This window comes from Microtus ochrogaster, chromosome 10, assembly GCF_000317375.1.
Source record: "Microtus ochrogaster isolate Prairie Vole_2 chromosome 10, MicOch1.0, whole genome shotgun sequence".
NCBI lineage: Eukaryota > Metazoa > Chordata > Mammalia > Rodentia > Cricetidae > Microtus > Microtus ochrogaster.
This window is the reverse complement of record NC_022016.1, coordinates 36,937,054-36,958,602: the sequence shown is the minus strand read 5'-3', so window position 1 is coordinate 36,958,602 and position 21,549 is coordinate 36,937,054. Positions and strand designations below refer to the sequence as shown.

Sequence of the window (21,549 nt, the reverse complement as noted above, 5' to 3'; positions counted from 1 at the left end):
TGTATTTTTAAACACTAAGAAAACTAAATTGCATTCGTAATTGCCTTCTCATCTCACAAAAGCTCCAGTTCTAGAGAAAGTCAAGAAGAAGGTAAAACAGCTTCATAGAATCTCCTGGGACACCAGAGAGAGGAAAGAGAAATATGTATCACAGAAACTTAGATGACTTCTGGAAGCGCCAATAATTTATCTACATTATGACTTGATTTTTAATTATTTTTAAGGAGGCATAAATATTTTACATTCCTCCCACAAAATAAAGACTTCATCTTAGACACAAAACAAGACACCCAGCCATCTAGTCACACCCACAAGCACACCTGAATAGCACTAGCTGGGAAAAGCAGAATCCCATGTGTTTAGGATGATTCTAACTGCACTACTAGGAAGGTATGAGATCAAAGGCCACAAGAGAATTGGAAGTGCTTTGGTGGTCAAGATTACGATGTGTTTTTTCCTGTAGGAGTGCTCAGGTTCATAATTTCAAAACAATTTGATTGGTGTCACATAACAGATTAACTCTAGAGCTGGTAGTATTAAAAAATCAATATACAGAAGAGATTCAATTGACAATGGGTTTAGAATAATTAAAGCCTGAACTGATGTTTAATAGGCAATTTCAGCTGGCAAACAGGCAAGGTGGATTTGAGAGACTTAAGATTGTGTACAGAAGCCTCCATGTGGGCCCGATCTACAAATGAAAGGCATTAGCCATAAACAAGCGCTGAGCGACAACTCTATTTCATGGCAAAATGTTTTTCTTGTCATTACAAAGCAGGATACCAATTACCCAAAATTAGGTTCATGTGTTCTGTTTTGTTTTTCACGTTATAAGAATTAATCTTTAGGAGGGCAAATCTAGCCCAGCTGTCAATAGGAGTCAAGTAATAGCAATTTAAACCGTAAATTGACTTCTAAATTACTTGCTTCAGCTCAGATAACTGGAGTAATCAGCTTAACAATGGATAGCAAATAACAAAAATCACACTAGATTCTGAAACATCTAAATCTACATTCTGTATCTCTCTGGTTTCACCTTAAATGCCACCTCCTTAGAAAGACCCTTTATGATATCTTTATTAAATATAACCCTATACCATCACTTCCTGAACTACTCATTCACAGCACTTCTCGCTGCTTGAAATTATCTTCTTTATTTTCTTGTTTATTGTCTATTTCCTCTCTTTGCAAGGGATCATCTTGCTCAATTTGTTCAATTGAATCCTAGCACTTAGCATTTTGCAGACACTCAGTATTCTGAGCAAATCTCCTGCTTAAAAGCAGAGGGTGAATGAGGAACATTGACAGGTAAGTAAATAAATGATTACTATATAACAAGAATACTATTATAGCTGGGCAAAGTTCAAAAGTACAGATTGCTTCCATGGGTGGAGGAAAAGGTTACAAATGGCTTTTCAGGGATTGTGACAGCTGAAAGAAATCCTGAAGACTAGTTAGTTTTAGTAACCAGGGAACTGGGAACAGTGACTTGAATGGAAGCTAAAATAGGAGAGGGAGGGTGTGTAAGGCTCCTGATGTTTTATCAGCACACAAAAATATGTGAAGATGTTTTTATAGGTTAAAAAAATGGTAGCTTTTCTGATTCTGGCTTTTGAAAAGTATCAGTCTGATTTGTTTAGAATAAAAGTCACAGCAGAATAGATAGCAGTGAAAAGAGGGACTTGGGGCAGAGAATACAAGTAGCTGTCCAAGAGCAAGAGACAAGTTGGTAGCACTGATTTTGTTATTATACAACATATCATGTTCATTGTACAATGAAATGAATTGAAAATGAATAATAAAAAATTTAAAGCTAGTGGCAATGAGAAGGAGAGAAGGGATGTGATACAAAGATTTTCTGAGATCACTACCAGATAAAGTTCAGTCCGTTTGCTTTGGGCAGAAATAAAGACTATGTACAGCCATTCCTAATAATTTAAATCTCTCAAATCTGAGAGAGAGACTCAATAGGGCTTGGTGATTTGTGTTATATGAACGAGAGGACAGCCACACAAAAGTTTAGAATTTAAGACAGTGGTTCTCCATTCTCTTTAGATGGATACCTTGCTCAGCCTAGATATAGTAGGGAGGGCTTTGGACCTTCCACAAAGCAATGTGCCTTACTCTTTCTGAGGAGTGGATGGGGGTGGGGGGTAGGGAGAGCTGAGGGAATGGGAGGAGGGGAGGGAGTAGGAACTGGGATTGGTATGTAAAATTTAAAAAAAGTTTGTTTGCTTTTTTAAAAAATAAGATAAAAAATGTGAAGAAAAAAAGAAAAAAAATATTAGTTCTCAACTTTCCTAGTGCTGAGACCCTTTAGTACTGACCCCAACCATACATTTATTTTGTTGCTACTTCATAACTGTAATTTTGCTACTGTTATGAGTCATAATATAAATATCTGATATGCAGGATCATGACCCACAGGTTGAGAACTGCTGGTATAAGGCAACTGGAGACAACAGATACAAGAGAGATTTGGTGACCCTAGAAATGAGACGGGGGAAAAATAAAGACAAATTGCATTTCTTCTTATTGCTGGAAGTGCAGGGAACTAGTATACATAAAAAAGCAACACAACTCCATATGCTCTGCTCAGTTCAGGCTTAATCTGAATGTAGTGTCCCGTCTGGCCCATGACCCCAGTCTACAAATGGTTTCAGATGCTTTAATTTACACATATTTATTTTGGGTGCTGGTGGGGACATGCCAAGCATGAGTGTAGAAGTCTGCGGACAACTTTTGAGAGAAAGCTCTCTTTTACCTTATAGGTCATGGAAATCGAATTCAGATCATTTACTGGATGATCCATTCAACTGGCCCTAAAAATGGATTTTTTAAAAATATACATATTCCAAATTCCATATAAATAAAACCTTTACAATTATAGACTTGATGCAGAGGGAAGTCAGGGGGAATCAAAGCACAAAGGAATATTTAATATATATGTATATGTATACTAACACATATTACATGTATGTTTTATATAGTACATATATATATATATATATATGTATGTGCATACAATTTCCATGGTTCCATAGAAACATTTCATTCAAGCCAGGTCTGTTAAAGCTTTGCCCAAGCTGGCAAGTCCTAAGTTCTTCAGAACTTCCTTTTACTATCTATGAAGTGGGAACTGGAGAAGGAAGATGGTGTCCCAGTATTCTGTGATGAATATATTTACATTATTATTATTATAAAGAATAATTCATACTATCAAGCTTTGTGTTTATAAATCATGATGAATTATTAACATTGTTGCTACTGTGAAGTTGCTCTTACAAGCGGAAAATGGAAAGGTCTATCTACAAATGTCATTTTTTTTTGAAACTGCACTTTTGCAGCCTTAGGAAATTTCTGGTTTTGAATTAGACTTTCTCCAATGTTCTGTAGTGCCTTAAACTCTTCTCCCCAGAGATAATACAGCTAATTAACTTTATACAGGCAAAACTTCCCATAAATCTCCACAGAAGTTATGAATGGCCAGATTTTTTTCCCCTAAAAGATTCAGGGAGAGGAAACAAGATCACATCAACCGACAAATGCCGAGTTGGCAGCTGTGCAGATGAGCCTTATCTGCGTGTGCATGTGTGCATTAGATAAGCATTTAGCTAGTGTCAACTCCAAAGGAAAATGCCTAATGGGTCCTGGTGCTTTTAGAATTCTTCATGGCAAAGACACAGAGAAAACTTGCATCTCTAGCAGTTTTTAATGCTTTGGCTTCAGGCTTGTTCAAAGTGGCCTGAGGCTTGTTGCCATAGTAATCAAGTTCACATGTGAACCATATTTCATAGCAGCAGGATAAATAATACTCATGTACTTTGGGGCAACAATTTAGAATCTTATAGGCATAAGATAATTTTATCTTGAATGACAGAGTGAGACTATCATTTACCCCTATGGAAATTCTCAGGACTTTTTATGTCTTACCTATCTACATCAGCCATAAATTAAAAAGGAAAAAGAAAGGTTCATTATATATTCAAACTTTTGAAAGAGAACCAGGAGCTGTTGCTAAGTTGCTGGTATTAGAGTCCCTTAGCCTATATCCCCAATCTGTAAATCATTTATTCTTACTAGGAAAGCTGAAGCTGAGAGCTAAAGGGACAGAAAACAATGTGAATATTTCTATGAAAACATAAATCAAAATACTAGAGCCACTAGAAGTGTAAACTTGGACCATTCTGGAAATTGGAGGATCCTCTCTTGTGCAGGAAGCTTCGGCCAGTTCATAAGAGCCAAGGCTGCGGACAAAAGAATTGGTGACCAAGAGTAGCAAGGATTCTCAGAATACCCTTTAACCATCTCCAAAGGCTTTCCTTGGACAAATGTGCTCCTGGACACTGGACACCAGGCCCAGCTGGGCTGAAAAAGTCTACACCAAAACCCCATTTCAGACATGACTGTGGGCCACACAGTGGACCTCAGGAGGCTGCTCTCAAAATAAGGAGCATTAATTCACATGTGAATTGGTCAGCCTTATCCTTGACTTTACTAAATGTTCAATAATCGTACAGTAGCAATGTTGATCAGGGCCAATAATATCACCTTGATCTAATCCAGTGAGCTGTATACAGCAGATATTTCCTTGTTGCTGCCAGAACCAGTCATGATTCTCATGTTTTTCCTTATGGACAAAACAATCCTCTTCTCTCTTCAAATGATAATAATTCACTTGGTGAAAAAAATAATCTAATCAACAATAAGGTATTATCTCCTTCCAAACAGCTAAATAAAACACCTAGATGCTAACAGAGAAATATCTATCTTTGATTTACTATTTCTAACTGTGAAAAATAGGATCAAAATGCATGAAACTTGAGTTGATTGATGTTAATATTCAATATGCTACTTTGGAGACCCTCAAACTCTCACAGTCAGGAGATGCACTATACACACATACATGTATGTGTGTATCTAAAATTTCATCAAAATAACTTTTCATAAATAATGGAGAGAAGAAGAAACAATGTATATAAAGAACGAACTAAGACTAGAAAGACCTCTGTAAAGGGACAGATAGTAAATATTTTCCATGGCACACAATGAAAAAGTTGTGGCTATACCATCCCAAAGTTGCTCACTGCTTATATTAATCATCTCAATCTAGAAACATCTGAGAAACTGTAGCTTCAGAAGAACTGTCTGTCTGCCTCTTTGTACAGTTAACAAACCATAAAGATTCCTTTGCGAAGGGCAGGGGAAGTATTCCCAAACCAGAATAAGAATAACCCATAATCACTAGATATTGGGAACAGATGCCACAATCTTTACACCCCCTTATGTCTTCCGATGACATCACTAGGATTCCCTATCCCTTGTCTAGATCCCTTTGTTCCATCATTTATTATTGGTATTTGGTTTAAAAGTCTAAAAGCTTCCTTCTTTGGTCATGTCTTAGATTGTTGCTCTCTTGTGAAGGTCCCTACATATATTTAAAATCAATACAATGTGTATATATTCTCCCGTTAATCTGCCTTTGTGTCAACTTGACTGAGTTCTTAGTCTCAGCCAAATATCACATTATTGAAGTAGGGTGGTCTAAGTTGTTCTTCAGCCTTCCCTACAACAATCTTCTGTAATAACTGTTATGGCATGAAGACATCCATAGACAATACATAAAGCTTGTTTCCAAAAGAGGTGGTTGTAGATTTGGCCCATGGGGAGTAGCTTAAAAATCCCTATGGCTGACCCATGTGTATCAACATGGGAACTCACCAGAAAATACTAAGTTTCAAGACACTACAATTTAGAATGATTTATTCATGTGGAGTTTAAAAGATGTAAAGATGATGTCTTATAGTAATTATGGCTATTTAAAATAATTAAATATGTAAAAATAGACTCAACTGATGAATTGTATTTAAGATATAGTGGACAGGATAGAGCACCAATTGTAAATTTTTTCATATTTCTTTGAAAACTAACTGCTTAAGGCAAACACAGCATATGGTATGATCTGATACAATTGGTTAATAGACAAACAAGCAATTATCATATTATTCCTAACCCAGAAATTTAATGTCCCATAGGAATAGGCATTTGCCTTTATTTTGAAGAGGTGAGACTTAAAAATCGGGCTGGAGAGATGGCTCAGTGGTTAAGAGCACTGGTTGCTCTTCCAGAGGTTCTGAGTTCAATTCCCAGCACCCACATGGTGGCTCACACCCGTCTGTAATGAGATCTGGTGCCCTCTTCTGGCGTGTAGGCATACATGCAGAGGAACACTGTATACATAATAAATAAATCTTTAAAACAAAAAACTAAAAATCAAGTTAAATTTGGTTTTGATGTGCATTAACTTAATCCAGTCACAAACGTAGACTGGGTTGATGAGCTGCTCCATGATAAACAAGATGATGCATATTTAAAACTCATTCCATATTTGAGAAATAAAATCATATACTATACAATGTGTAGAGTGTCTTTTTGGAGCATTTCCTGTTTTCTTCATTATAAAAGTAACACATTCTACATGTACTTAGCGTTTTAAAGCCTTGGAAAACACACCAAAAAGGAACTCACAAATTCCTCTGCCTCTTAACCATAACTGCTAATATTTTGTGTGGAGACCTGCTCAGTATTTGCTCCATGGCAAATCATATCACATGTTGTTCATTTAGACACCTCGTTCGAATAGCTTCTTAAACAGAGGATTCACTTATGAGGCCCTCTTTGTCTATATTCATCTAAAAGCTATCAGACATGCTCTCCACCCAGAGTCACTTCCCACATCTCACGCTCTGACCTGTGTTCCTGAGAATATGGAGACAAGCCTTTCTTCTCCCTTAGTCATTGAGACTTTAAGGAGATCCACCTACCATCTGCCACTGCAGAGCGCAAGGAGGAGCCATTGAGGCACCCACCACTCCAAGTTGCCCTTTGAAACCTTTTATAAAGCTATCAGGGTGGGTCATCCCAGTGTATTCTAGGCCTGTATGTTTTGAAGAACACACCACACAAAGCGGTTCCTTGTTTGTCCTTGAAACATCTTTGGAGAATACGAACTCAGAGAGCTGCAAAGCTCACTCCCCCAAAAGAGCAGCTGCTATTAAGGAGCTTAATGAGTAACTTGCTCAAATAATTTGCTACATGAAGGAGGACCTTTATCCCTTAGACAGGACTTACTGGAAACACAGGCTTCCTTTAGCACCGGTGGCGCAATGCGTTGCTACACCTATTATCAGCAAGCAATGTAGCATTAACTGTGCTTAGAATGCTGGGCGTACTGCGCATTTGTAAAGGATAACTTTACTATCTCATGCCTCTTACATGACCTTATGGGCTTTCCCCAACCTTGTCTGACAACTCCACACTGCTCTTGTAATGCGCTTGAAAGTCCGCCCCTGTCTTTCTAACCACTTCAAACATCCGCCTCATCGCCTTCCGTCATCAGCCAAGCAATTTTAGAGCAAAGGAGCCGAGGAGGAGCCTAGGAGTCACTCCCAAGTTGGACAGGCCTCCCCAGAAAAGTGAAAAGCCACTTGCAGGCTGGAAGGGCATGCCTGGGCTGTCCAGGAACCTACACAAGTTCCTAACTGAGTCTTCGTGGTTTCCATTCCAGCTCTCCAGCGTGCGTGTGTCTGCTATTACCTTGCCCAACAGCTGCAAAGCTTTCTCTATTCTAGTGCACACTCGAAAGTATAAAAAGGCTGTTCGGTTTTGCTCTCTTGATCAAATGCTTCACTGACTAGTCAATGCACAGTCAACCAACTGTGACCACGGGGGATGGGAGGGGGTAGTGCCACACAGTACAGAGATGGCCAAAACAAAGAACTTCACCAATATCAGCCAGAAAACCACAAACTTCTGAGACTCAACCTATCTCAAGCTAAATGTATACAAAACAAAATGTAGCTCAGCCTATCAGGCTCCAAACAGTTCCTTAGAGTCTGCCTTGTCATGAGGGCATCAACATCAGTCAGACTCTTGAAGTACAGAACACTGGCATTCATTCTTCCTAATGTCCTTGCCAATCCTAAAGCAGCCATCTTCTGCTGTCCATTGCTCATTCTGGTCACCCTATTATTAGATCTCAGTTCCTAGTTAGCTAATCTGGTCTCACTTCCTCTTGCCTTTGTATTTTAACTTACTTCTAGGCTAGGCATGTAAAGCGCAGCTCTCCTCTACAGGCTCCAAACTATGAATGAGTCTTCCTTGTGCCAGTCAAACCGTTCTAGCTGACCCATGATAAAGCCCATGCCTAACTGATCCATGGTACACCTTTCTCTTTAGTGCAGCGGACCTCATCCTGGCCCCACGAAACAGGAGTACACCTGTACCACACTTCTAACCCAGAGCTATCCAGAAGAGATAGAGCGGCAAGCCATATGTTTTTAAGACAGGGTCTCACATTGTAGCCCAGGTTAGCCTGGAACTCCCTATGTAGCCTAGGCTGACCTTATATTCATAGCAATGATGCTCTGAGCTTCTGAGCACATGGACTATAGATTTAAACCAACACACCCAGCTCACATTTATAGCTTTAAATACCCGAGTGACACTCAAGTAAAAAAACATAGAAAATTAATCTTAATGATAAGTTTTTCTTTAGTCAGTATATCTACAATATTACCAATTCAATATACAATTAATACAAAATGAGGTTTTTTTTTTTTTTTACACTTTACACTAAATCTTCAAAAATTGGTGTGGATTTTACTTGGAAGTATTCACATCTGAAGTAATTTTGTGGTTACTTTGCTGGACACAGAATAAGTAGCCTTTTCAAGGTAGAAAATGTGAGGCTTGCTTCATTCCCACTCCCATACCCCTATAGCAAATTTTACACTATAATTAGTGAAGAAAAGGAATGGACCTCCATTATACCTGCATCCTATAGAGCAGGAGTCAATCAGTTTCAGCCCAGGACTCAAATCCGGTTGGCCATCTGGTTTGGTAAAGACAGTTTGGTTACTCACTTTTCCATAGTCTCATCTATGCTGCACAGGCTTCCGTTAACACTGCTGGTGCTAATTAGATGCATGGCCCATGAAACTGAAAATAGTTACTGTTTGGCCCTGTACAGAAGAGCTGTGCCATTCTGCAAGTATACTTAGTGCTGCTCAGAAAACAGAGTCATTGGTCTGCATTGAGAGAAGACTTCCAATAGAAGGTAAATGAGAGCTTTTGTGTAGATGTCTAGATGAAGAAAGCAGTATGACACAAGTTCTTTGCCTCACTATAATTTAGTTGACTTTAGTGCAACTTTTATTACATCCTTTAAAAAATTAATAAACAACTACATCAATATTTTACGTGCTTCTGAGTGTCTAATTTTGTAAGATATCTCTCTCACACCTATATTATACCTATGACTTTTTGTTTGTTTGTTTGTTTGTTTGTTTTCCAAGACAGGGTTTCTCTGTGTAGCCCTACCTGTCCTGGAACTCAATGTATAGACCAGGCTGGCCTCGAACTCAGAGATCCAGCTGTCTCTGCCTCTTGAGTGATGAGACTAAAGGCGTGCACCAATGAGCTTGGCTCTATCTATTATTTCTAGATAAAAATATGTTATAGTAAATATATAAAAATATGATTTTATTTTATATTTGAACACTTAAACTAACTGAAATTTTTTGTGTAATTTAAGCAAAACCTCCAATAATTTTCCCAATCTAGTAGTGAAAGCAGCATTTAAAACTAGTAAAACATACTGTTTCGTTTATTAAGTAATATACACACACCCTTATTTCTGGACTCCTCAGTGTCCTATTAATTTATTGACCTCTTTCTAAACTAACACTATACTGAATTAATTAGTGACTTTCTAGTTGTGTATTATTTCATAATAATATTAATAATGCCAAAATACGGATACAGGAAACAAAATACATTTATTATTCCATAGATTTTTGTGGAGTCTAAGTGATATTATCTGCCTTTGGTTCCCATGAAAGAATCAGGTAGGACTGTAGTCTCCTGGGAGGCTCAAGTGGGTGAAAGAATCCATTTCCAAAATTGTCCAATTGTTGGCAGTTGCTTACATATTGCCAAACTGGAAGCTTCCTTTTCCTGCTGGTTGTCAACACAGAATTCCTCACTGTGTAGCCCTCTCTAAGGCACCCCTCAACAAGGCAGCTTAAGTTTTCAAAGCCAGAAAGAGACAGAGCCTCTCAACTAGACTGATTGTAAAAATCCTATGTAATGCAGTTGTATGGCACATTTGATCACTTTTTTTATATATAAGGTACAAACTTCTGAATTTCCTACCAATTTCTCAGTTATTTGTTTCCTACATTAGCAATATAATTTAATCAAGTACTACCCCTCGCTCCCCAAATTCTACCAGGATTCTATATGAAAATACATATCAAACAAATCTTTGGATAACTGGTAATTTTATGATATTATATCTCCCAACTAAAGAATATATAGGTGAGGCCGGGTGGTGGTGGCACACGCCTTTGATCCCAGCATTTGGGAGGCAGAGGCAGGCGGATCTCTGTGAGTTCAAGGCCAGCCTGGTCTACAAGAGCTAGTTCCAGGACAGGAACCAAAAAGCTACAGAGAAACCCTGTCTCAAAAATTAAAAAAAAAGAATATATAGGTGTCTTTAAATCTGTTTAGGTCTTATTTTCAGTGAAATTTCTGTTCTATTCCATCATATCAGATAATTCTTTGCATTTCTTATTAACTTTATTCTGCAGCAGTCATGATTCTTGATGGTACTGCAAATGAACAAATTTTCTCTTCTAAAGCTTGCATAATGAACTAATGATAGGCAGTTAATAGTTCATCCTTACCTTGTATCTAGCCAGCATATCAAATACTTAGCTTTGTACTAGACTCTCCAGGAAGTTTCGGCATATAAAAACTATAGCTATAAAAGACAACTTTATCTTTTTTTCCATTTTAATGTTTTGCATTTCTGCATTTGAAAGAAAAATCAAATCACAAATAATAGTGGCACATGGTGACTTGCTTCTGTAGTCCCAGCACTTTCGAGACACAAGTTTGAAGCTGGTCCAATGGAGTTTCAGGCCAGTGAAACCATGTCTCCCAAATTCAAAGTCAGAAAATAAATACATGTAATCAAAAATTCTTTTCTAATTCCGGATCTACTAAAACTATGTTAACATTTTCCTGTTAGTACATTTGTGTGGATGGAAATAATTTCTGTTAAAAATAATAGTTGGTACTCCTTCCTCAAGAATACAGAGCTAGAACTTTGCCCACAAACACCATTTGAGAGCTTCCTGTTTCCAGTGATTGGACACGGACTTCCTTTGGCTTGGAAGTGAACCCAACATATACTAAAACTGAGATTGAATGGGAATCCATATTCCCTGTTTTTACTTGGATTCAAGCTCCAACTCTGATGAAGCTTTTAAGAATTCCTTATCCCTCCCAATTTATTCTTCATATCCTACTATATCATACACTTGCTATTCTTTTGACAATCGCCTTCTACTGAAGGGGATTTCAAACTATATTTATGAGAAGTCTTAATTTGGACATGTGTTTTATACTATTAAGTGAATCATATAATCTCTGTGAGACTCTGTCCTCTCTTCAGAGTTTAAAAAATCTGTGCTTACTCACCATAGTCAAGTGTTGGTGATCATCAAGATATTCATGAATTTGTAAATGACATGTAATATCTAGAGTTGGGCAGTGGTGGCGCTAAACTAAATTATAGTTTATAACTAAAGTATATCTTTTGAAGGTATCATGGTATTTGAAAGGTTTTCATTATGGGGATATGAGTTGTTGCCCTTGACCTTACAAACATCACACTTTGATGACATTGTTCGTCATCATCAGTATCCTTGGTGCGTTTGGGTGCACACAGTGTGCAGATAGGGGGTTCAGGTTTACATCACTGGATGCCAAGTGCCCTTGACCATTGAGCCATGTCATTGTGCAAGGCTGTTCTTGATTGTGTCAAGTGTGTTTATCTGCTGATGATTGGTTTGGTATTGAATTGAATGTTGTTTTTCCTTACAATTCTGAACATGTTCTCCAAAACAAACTGGCTATCATAATTGAACTGAATCATCATCCATTAGGATAGGTTTAACTGTTGAGGTTGGTGCTTACTGCTGCTCATCATATCTATTAAATAATCAATCTTTGTCTCCCAATAGGGCTGTAAAGACATTTCAGTTGCCTTGAGAGTCTAATTCTTGGTATTATGGGATTACTTTCCATTTTTGAAATATGATTTTCATGTGTGCAACTTTGGGTAACACTAAATATGCTAAGTTATATTGTTGCTAAAAGAAATAGGTAACACATTTGCTTTGGTTTTGCTTTGCTTTTTTTCTTCTCTTTCCTTCTTTCAATCGTTTTTGAGACAGGGTCTCACTGTGTAGCTCTGATTGTTCTGGAACTCAACATGTATACCAGGCTGGCCTCAAATTCACAGAGATCCTCCTGTCTCTGCCTCCCAAGTACTGGGATTAAAAGTATGCACCATCACTGCCCAACTCTATATTACATGTCATTTACAAATTCATGAATATCTTGATGATCACCAACACTCTGGTGGGGCTACATGGCTTCTCCCTAAGTCCTTCTTCTTTCTTCCAGCATTCAGTTTAGTTTTTCCTGCCTACCTAAGTTCTGCCTTGCTATAGGTTCAAAGCAGTTTCTTTATTCATTAATGGTAATCACAGTGTACAGAGGGAAATCCTACATCAATCCAAGAGACTCAAGATGAAATGGCCTGCTATTAGCTACTATGTCTTCTCAGGATCACAGGTTTACAATCCAATCCTAATTGCACAGTTGAATCTCTAGGTATTTATTTCAAAACTATGAATGCTGGAAGCCCATCTGGACAAACTGAATCATGGTGTCTTAGAATGTAGTTTAGACATTATTTTAGGAAATTTCAGGCAGTTGTTCTGCTTAACAAAATGGGTTAAGAATCACCAATTTAAGTTGTTCAATTAGTATCTATTCCAAACCCAACCAATCATCTCTTAATATGGATACTTACAAACTTCTTCTAAAATAGATGTTGGGAAATGTTCACCTTCAAAAGTCATTACAGAAAATATTTTAAGGCAGAATAGGATCCTTGATTTTATCATTAGATTGTTTAAAATGCTTACATATTCAACTGATCAAATATAGAAAACAATGAAAGGATAAACTCCTCTTTTATTCTCCCCTTCATCTGGTGTGGGAGGTCATTCTGTCTATGTGTTGCTTTTATTGGTTGATGAATAAAGAAACTGGGTTTTCCTATAGCAAGGTAGAAGTTTGTTAGGTGGGGAAAACTAAGCTGAATGCTGGGAGAAAGGAGGTGGAGTCAGACAGATGCCATGGAGCAGCCACCAGAGAGAGATGCCGAAACTTGCCAGTAAGCCACAACCACGTGGCAATACACAGATAAATGGAAATGGGTTAAATTAAGATGTAAAAGCTAGCCAATAAGAAGTTAGAGCTAATAGGCCAAGCAGTGATATAATTAATACAGTTTCTATGCGGTTATCTTGGGAGTCTGGGCAGCTGGGAAACAAACAAGCAGCTTCCTACTACACTCATCCTTTCCTTAATGAATATTGAGGCACTATATAGAGATGAATAAAGTGCTCTGCCAAGAATGAAAAGCATCTATCTCAGCAAGGGGGATAACAGCCAACAGAAGGAGTTTACACATCAGTCCACTGATCTGCTTTCTACCATGTGGTAGAAAAGCTCAGAAGCTGCTGTAACAGAACCAAAGTAGAAAAATTCAAGAATATATTTTTAAGGTGCATTTCCAGTACATTTGGCAGAACATTAGTCATCCATCTCAAGGGTCTAGTATGTTTAAACAAAGAAACAGTCACAAATGACTTCCAGTTCTCAGTACCTTTTGAAATACAACAGGATATAATGCTGAAGAGCCAGTGAGTCATCATAATGTATCACACAGCGATGCCAAATCAATAACTCTTCCTGGGATTAAGATGAATGAATTTCATTTGATTTTGATTAAAAATTCAGCTAGTTTCTAAGCAACTACTAGGGAAAATGGCTTAATGTTCCCCAAATGGTATAGAAGAGAGTACGCATGTCCTAATTTCACATTGTATATGGGAATTAAGTTGCCTAAAAAAGAGAAGATTCCAGATTATCATATAGATGCCCCATAACCATAATAGCATAAAAATAGTGATTTAACATCAACTCTCCCACCACACACATATCATATGCTAAACTCTTATGCAACTACATTACGTTAGTCCAGTAGAGTCTGAATTAAGTCAGAAAACACTACATTGAGTCATTTCCCAGTGGAAAGAAACGAGAAGTGACGACAAAATACCAGAAACCTTCAGGGCTTCGTTCCTATTTGTTCTCTCCCTGATAACCTGATGACCTTTTTGAGGATGGACTTTAGTAAGCCTATTCCAACACAGAATATTTTCCTTGTCATTCAAAAGGGTTTTTTTTCCAAAATATATTAATAGGATAAACTGCTGCCCTTTGACGCCTAAGTCTCTTGGTTCATTTTAACCGTGTGTGTGTGTGTGTGTGTGTGTGTGTGTGTACCAATACTTATGATAATCCAACTATTACCATTTTAGATGTTCTATACGATCAATCAGAATCAACAACTCATGTAATTAATAGCATGCAAAGTATAAATACAGATAGAAAAGACTTCTTGTTAAAGATGATGTATTGAACATATCCATTTATCTTTGTTAACTCCCAAAATTCCACTGACACGACACTTAAAGAATCTTTTTAAAAACCCACAGTTAAAAAAAAAGAGTGGAAGAGACAACCATACTGATATCCTGAGAGCTAACAAAAATATGGCAGTGTCTTTGGACAGCCTAGAATAAAGTATTTATACCCAAGCACCTCCAGAAGACATAGACAGCTGACGTTAGGGAGAAGGCTGACATTGGAAGGATCTAGTAAAATACTTTTTGAAGAGAAATTAGGAAATCTCCAACTTCCTGTCTCTGGTTTCTCTTTCATTCTACCATAGGTTCAGAGATGTGTTCTTTGGAGACTATATCAGAAAGTCTCTGAACCAGAAACAGAAGAACAATGGACATTTGTATACTGCACGTGGTGTCTCTCACATCCCTACCTTCTTGTTCAGAGGAAAATGAAAGGATTCTCCTGTAGGCCATATGATCAGACCAACAGAAAAACCACAGGCATAAAAATACTGATCTTAGTTCTAAAACTCACCTAGCCCAACAAAGCCACACAACTTAAAAACAACAAACAGGAATAGAGTCATGCTAACAGCTTCCAAATGTGTTTTAAATGACCCCCTCTTAAACACACATGAAACAATTAGCAGAATCCCCCAGAAATCTGTGATTATAACGTGGTCTAAAAAAATAGTTTGGAAGAAACAAAGAAGACATAAAGAAAAACATTTTTTTAAAATAAAATTCCTAATATCTTCAGAGATAAATTTGAGAGCATTGGAAATGTGCAAGAAGAAACTCCCAGAGGGGAAAAACAGGATTCAAGAAGAATCATAATATAATTAATTTTTCAATATTAATAACAAGGAGACTTTGGTAGAAAGTAGATAGTAAAAATTTGAGGGTGTTTTCTAAACTACAATTATATATTCAGTCAAACTATCAAGCCAATTAAAAGTATCAAGTAGGAGTTCTGCATCTGTAAAGGATTCACTATATGACTTCCCATATACCTTTTTAGAAAGAAAACTAAATGAAAGCTTGCTCTACCAAAATGAAGAGATTTAAAAAAAATCAAGAACTAGAACAAACAAACATCTAGGAACTTTGAGGATTCAACATAGCAGAAGTCCAGAGAACATTAGTCCACGTCGAAAGCCAAAATGAAACACTAGGCCACACAAATGATACAGTGTTTGAACACACTGAGCATAGATATATAATTCTTGAAAAAATATGGAAATGAATTTTAGTAAATATTCTAAATGCAAGGGAAAAAATCAACGTGGCTGCTAATTACAGGGAAAATCAAAAGTTGTATAAGTATTCATAATATCCACACTATATGGCTGGCTCCGCTATGAAGAGATTTTTCTTGTCACCTCATCACAGCCCATTGCGTAAACAAAATGGTGTGTGATAAACTGATAACATCTTTGCAAGATGTGACTATGAGAGAAAAGGAGGAGTTCAAAGGAACTAAATTTCCAACTTCTATAGTGTGACAACAATTAGATAATACCTAATAATGAACAATTTGGAAGTGATTGTATTACTGATTAACCCGACAAAAATGCCAAATGCAGCACGCAGTGAACAGATAACATCTTATAGAATAAACGATATCTGGTACATGACAGACAGTCAGTGAATGTTGGCTGAAGTGAACTGACATGTGAAAATTTTGCCAGGAATATGTGTCAGTCTCAAACACTCTGTAAATATTAGGGCCTTCTCTTTAAGATTTCCCCTCTTTATTAAATCTAATCACTGAGAGTTTCTAGAAGAAAGGAGAGAAAAATAATATCATTTTAATTACCCCCAAATGATTAATGATGTTCTAAAAAGGAAAAGAGAAATCACTGATATTTCACCATTAAGAGATTTAACAATACCATTAGCAAGCTAATTACATTCATAGATGATAAAATAAACAAATCCAATACTCACTAGAATGAAGCAAAGAACATTTCTCTTCAAAAGACTGTTCAGATGTAGTCAATATAAATCTTATCTCAGAACTCAGATGAGTACTTAAAGTCCATAAAAATTTATAAATCAAAACAGTTTTCTGGTAAGTATATATTTAGAAAGTTTTCTTGTTTGCTTCTGAATTACATTTCTCATGAAAATTAGAAACTTCTTTTTATTTAGAGCAAGACAGATATTTTTATCCAAAGTTAAGTTAAATAACAGTTCACTAAAATAGCTGATAAAAAGAGACCACAAAGATATAATGATTTAACAGTCTTTATTGTAAGCAAGTCCTTTTAAAGTTCCCTAGTCATTACCAACATGTGAAGAAAAAGAACACATTTAATTCACTATGGATAGCTCTATTCAGCTGTGGTGTGTTACACAACTAAGCCAGGAGTGTTGCTAAGTTTCAGTTTTCATTCATTTATTAAGAATGTAAATATTCCCCAAGTAAACGCCCATGTAATACTGTTTCAAGACTTTAAAGCACAGGAGAACTTACTCCTAGGTGTTTTCCTCCCTCTAACGCCAAACCTGAAAATAAAACATAGAAATCAAGGAAAGTAAGATTATGTCATCAGCACTCAGGTGATGTCATTGAACTGGAAGGAAAACTGTCCTATCCACGAGCACACAGTCTGTAAAGAGTCACTTACCTTTAGTCTTCAAACTAACCATTATGGCACGTCGTAGGGAATGCTTTTCTTCTGCCAGGTAATTGTGTTGAACATGCTGTGGTAGGGTAAATACAGTGACTTTCTCATTAGGCCTCTCCTTTTCTTCACAGCGCTTACTACTCTTCTGGGCACTATTAACCTTTTGAGCCAGATATTGGGCAGGGCTCAACCCCTATAAGGAGTCATCAGGTAGCTGCTTAGCAACACCTGTGGTCTCTAGCCACTAAATGCCTGTGGAACCCATCCCAGATGTAACAAAAAAGTCTTTAGACATGGCCAAATATGGAGAGATTGTGCCCTGTCGAGAATCAAAACTTTAACAAAATATGGCGGCCAGGGAGAGTGATTGCAAATAAAAGAATACAGATAAAAACAACTATCTCCTTTTCATAACGGTAGTCTTCTGGTTTGGCATAGGCCAAAGTTGATGCTACTAACTTAGGACCATTTTAAGATAAAACACCTTCCACACCTAAACCTAAATTCAAGTAAAAGAAGTCTAATTAAGACAACTCACAAAGAACACAATGTAAATAATTCTGACTAATCATCTTTCCATATTCCGCTTAAAAGAGCGAAAAGTCAGCCTTTTTATATTACAGGTCATAATTCCAGAAATGTAAAAAAAGAAAATGGAGTACTTACCATGTGCCAGACATAGTACTTGGTATTCAAGAAATAGTCATATATCAAATATATTTACTGAACTGAGAAATAACTCATACAGTTTTTAAAGGGTTATTGTTGTGATCTTTGGCAAAAGATTCTTCCATATATGAACAATGCAACACATGAGAAGCCAATCCATTTGCACTTCATATATATTTGCACACACATATATAAACATACATGTATATCTAAACATTTTTTCATATATATGTTCATAGTTCAAAAGACCACTAAAAGGAAGGGAACCCACAGAATGGAAAAATGGAGCTTGTACCTAGAATATATGATTGATTAATAATGCAATAATAAAAAGATAAATGAAATGGTCAAACAATATGAATATGTATCTCTTCAAAAGATGACCAACAATCATTAAGCATTTTAAAATATTCAACATTAGCATTTATTAAGGAAATTCAAAGAAGAATCACTGTAAGATGTATAAATGCACAGGTATTAGGATGGCTACAATTAAATAGCCAGATAGTGACAAATTCTGGCAAGCATAAAGGAAAGTGGAACCCTAACTGCTGAAGGGAATATAAAAATACAACACTTTCTCTGAAAGACAGTATGACCATTCTTCCAACAATTAACTAGAGAGTTATTTGACCTAGTAATTTCATGAAGACCCCTAGGTATATAGCCAAGAAAAATGAAAATATAGGCACTCACAGAGACAGAGACACAGAGACACATACCCAAACTAATAGCACATAAGTCATTATAACCTCATCATCCATAACAGTCAAAATGCTCAACTATCCATCAACGGATGAACTATAGTATATTCACAAAATGGAATCCTATTTGACCATAAAACCAAATGAAGTCCTGACACACGCTAACAACATGGATGAATCATGAAGATCTCATGCTAAATGAAACCAATCAGTCACAAAAGGGCAAATATGTGATTTCGTATATGAAATGTTCAGAACAGTAAAATCTAGAGCAATTGAAAGTAGAGTTGTGGTTTCCTACGGCTGGCACCAGGAGAGGGACAAGTGGGAGAGAAAATGGGATCTTAAGGACAAAACAAGGTTTCTTATCGTTATTTCGATGATGAAACAACCAAAAATGGAGTGCAGTGATGATTGTGTTCATGAACACACTAAAATGATAACAAACACACTAAAATGCAAACTATTTATATGCTTAGATAATATTTATATAGCATACTTTAAATGGATGACATATATCATATGAATTATGCCTGACTAGAGCAGCTTCGTTCAAAACAACATTCAAGGTACATTAAAAAAAATTCAGCAGTTGAACTATGGCTTATTAAACAACATCTTTAATATGTCCTATTGTCTAAAGAGAGCTCATTCTTTTTATTGTGAAGTATGAAATGTATGAAAAGATCATTTTATCCTATTTAAACTACAGAAAATACTTTGTGTAAATACTTAAGAACATGAAAATCTTGAAAGTACAAAAAATAAATTTAAATGCCAGCATGAGGAACTTTCAGGGTCATAGAACACAGTGATCATTTCAAATGTTTTGGGAGATTTGAAGCAATTTGGTTCATGAAGCAGCAGCGGGGAGGGGGGAGGCTGTCAAACAAAAAGAGTTAAATAATCCATATGAAAATCGGGAGCCTGGAGCAACCCCTCCTTTACCAGGCTTCAGAGCCGCTCAGAAAACAACCCTCCTTCCTCCCCATGAACCATAAGCCTTCTTTTTCAGGATCCTAACATAATCACTCATAGATTTACTCCAGTAACAAATAGGAAGTGTATACAACAAAGGGCAAAACAACAACAGATTGAAGGAGACATAGAAAGATCTAAACCAGTTCCCAGCAATGGCTACTGCGAAGTTGGATAGTCATCAAGCATGACCGCTTTTTTTCAGGCATACATAGCAAGATCCTTGAATGTATAGCTAGCCCACAGTCCCACTACTGAGATGATTCAACCTGTGTTGAATCCAGTCTAAAAAAAGTCAACTCCCATGTTTCTCTTATGTGGTGGGTGTCTCGATCATGCTACTCTGTGTCATTGCAAAGCCCTGGTTTGCGTTGTTGCCACACTGCATGGCTTTCCAGACCTGAGAACTAACATCAGTAGCAACGAAAGCCTAGACATATTAGGGATTTTTTTAATATATAAAAAAATCTCAGCTCTTGTCTTGGCTTCTGCAAACAATTCAGTTTATCATCAGTCCGAGTATAGGTACCTCATTCAATACTGTGCTCCACAATTGAATAAAAAACGGGGCTAATTGGAGTGGAAACGGCAAGAAAAAAAAACAAAGGCAAGAAGATTTTTTTAAACAGAGCTTCATGCTTCAAAATGACTATATTGGAAGCCAGAATGACCCAGATTATGGGGGGGGGGATTCATTCCTTTGCAGGGTGGCTGTGGCTTGAGGTGGGAAGAGGGAACGGGGGGGGGGCATCTACGTGGTGAAAGAACTGGGAATGGTCTTTAGGTACCACCCACCTCTGCAAATGAATCACTGCAGTGTCAACGCTGCACTGATTTCATGAATTGCCAAACAGGATGAGGTAAGGCATAAGCCCGGAGCCCCCTCCTCCCCTTTTTTCCCTCCTCCTGCGCACAGAAGCATCCCTCAACGAGGTGCACCAAGCAGCCCATCGCCGGCCGGGGCTGAAGGGCTGACGTCACCTTTCTGCATTGAGCTCAAGGACTAGTAGCAGTACCAATTAGGTGGGGAACAGAGTTGGGGAGCTACCGCAGCCACCAGGTAGTAGGGGTCCTCCTCTTAGGTACTGTAGATTGGGTTCACACAGTAAACACAGTGACCAGATGGAAACAGTAAAGGGTGGAACAGAACCAGAAAAGGGTCGTAAGACCAACTCACTGAGTACGCTCAAAGATAGATAACCCCTTGCTTATGTAAGACCCTCTCTGTGCGCCTCCACGCGGTGGCGGCGCCTGTCCCGCATTAGTGCGCTTGAGAGACTGATCGCCCTTGTCCAGGCGGGCAGAAGGCTGCCGGCGACTGTCTCCCGCAGCCCCACCGGGTCGGGACTGAGTCGGAATCGGGAATCAAACCCCGCTGTCCTGCGCCCACTCCCAATCCGCCACAGGTTAGATCCAACAGGCCTCCAAAACTAGCTGGTAAGGTAGAGAGAGGAGTCCAGAAGAGAAAACAGACAAATCCCCAACTTTCCCCAGGGGCTGACCCTGTTCTGGGAGCTTAAGAAATCAATGCATTAAAAAATATATATATATATATTTTGGAAGGGTCAAAAATCTGCAACCACCGCCACCACATAGCTCACTACAGTTTTCGTCAGACAAAATCGACGGTCTAAGCAGCCCAGACCTGCACCCTACCTTCCCGCAGCCCCGACTCAGGACCCTGCGCCTATCTCCTTATCCACTGTCTAAGATTGGCTTTCGGGTTTGGCTTTTTCCTTCCACCTTTCTTTCTAAGAGCATCACCACACGGTCTGCTGGACCGTAGCCCGGCCAGTAGCCAGGCTTGGGCACTCACCCAGAAGACGAAGGAGTAGATGATGAGGAGGGTTTTGAGACAGGTTATCACAGGTTTGGTCTCCATTCTCCTCGATGCCATACTACTGAGCTCCGGCGGCGGCGGTGGCGGCGGGCGGCGGGGCGGCGCGCGGG

The 21,549-nt window shown here is 38.0% G+C and overlaps 1 protein-coding gene across 1 annotated transcript in view; it reads right to left on the bottom strand.

The window, feature by feature from the left end:
* The window catches only part of Tspan7 (tetraspanin 7), a 106,654-nt gene extending 85,136 nt beyond the window's left edge, over positions 1-21,518 (bottom strand). The window contains exon 1 of the mRNA XM_005352847.2: positions 21,416-21,518. Within this exon, the coding sequence (XP_005352904.1) occupies positions 21,416-21,496 (81 nt within the window). The 5' untranslated portion in view covers positions 21,497-21,518. The remainder of the gene's footprint in view (positions 1-21,415) is intronic.
* Positions 21,519-21,549: the final 31 nt, after the last annotated feature.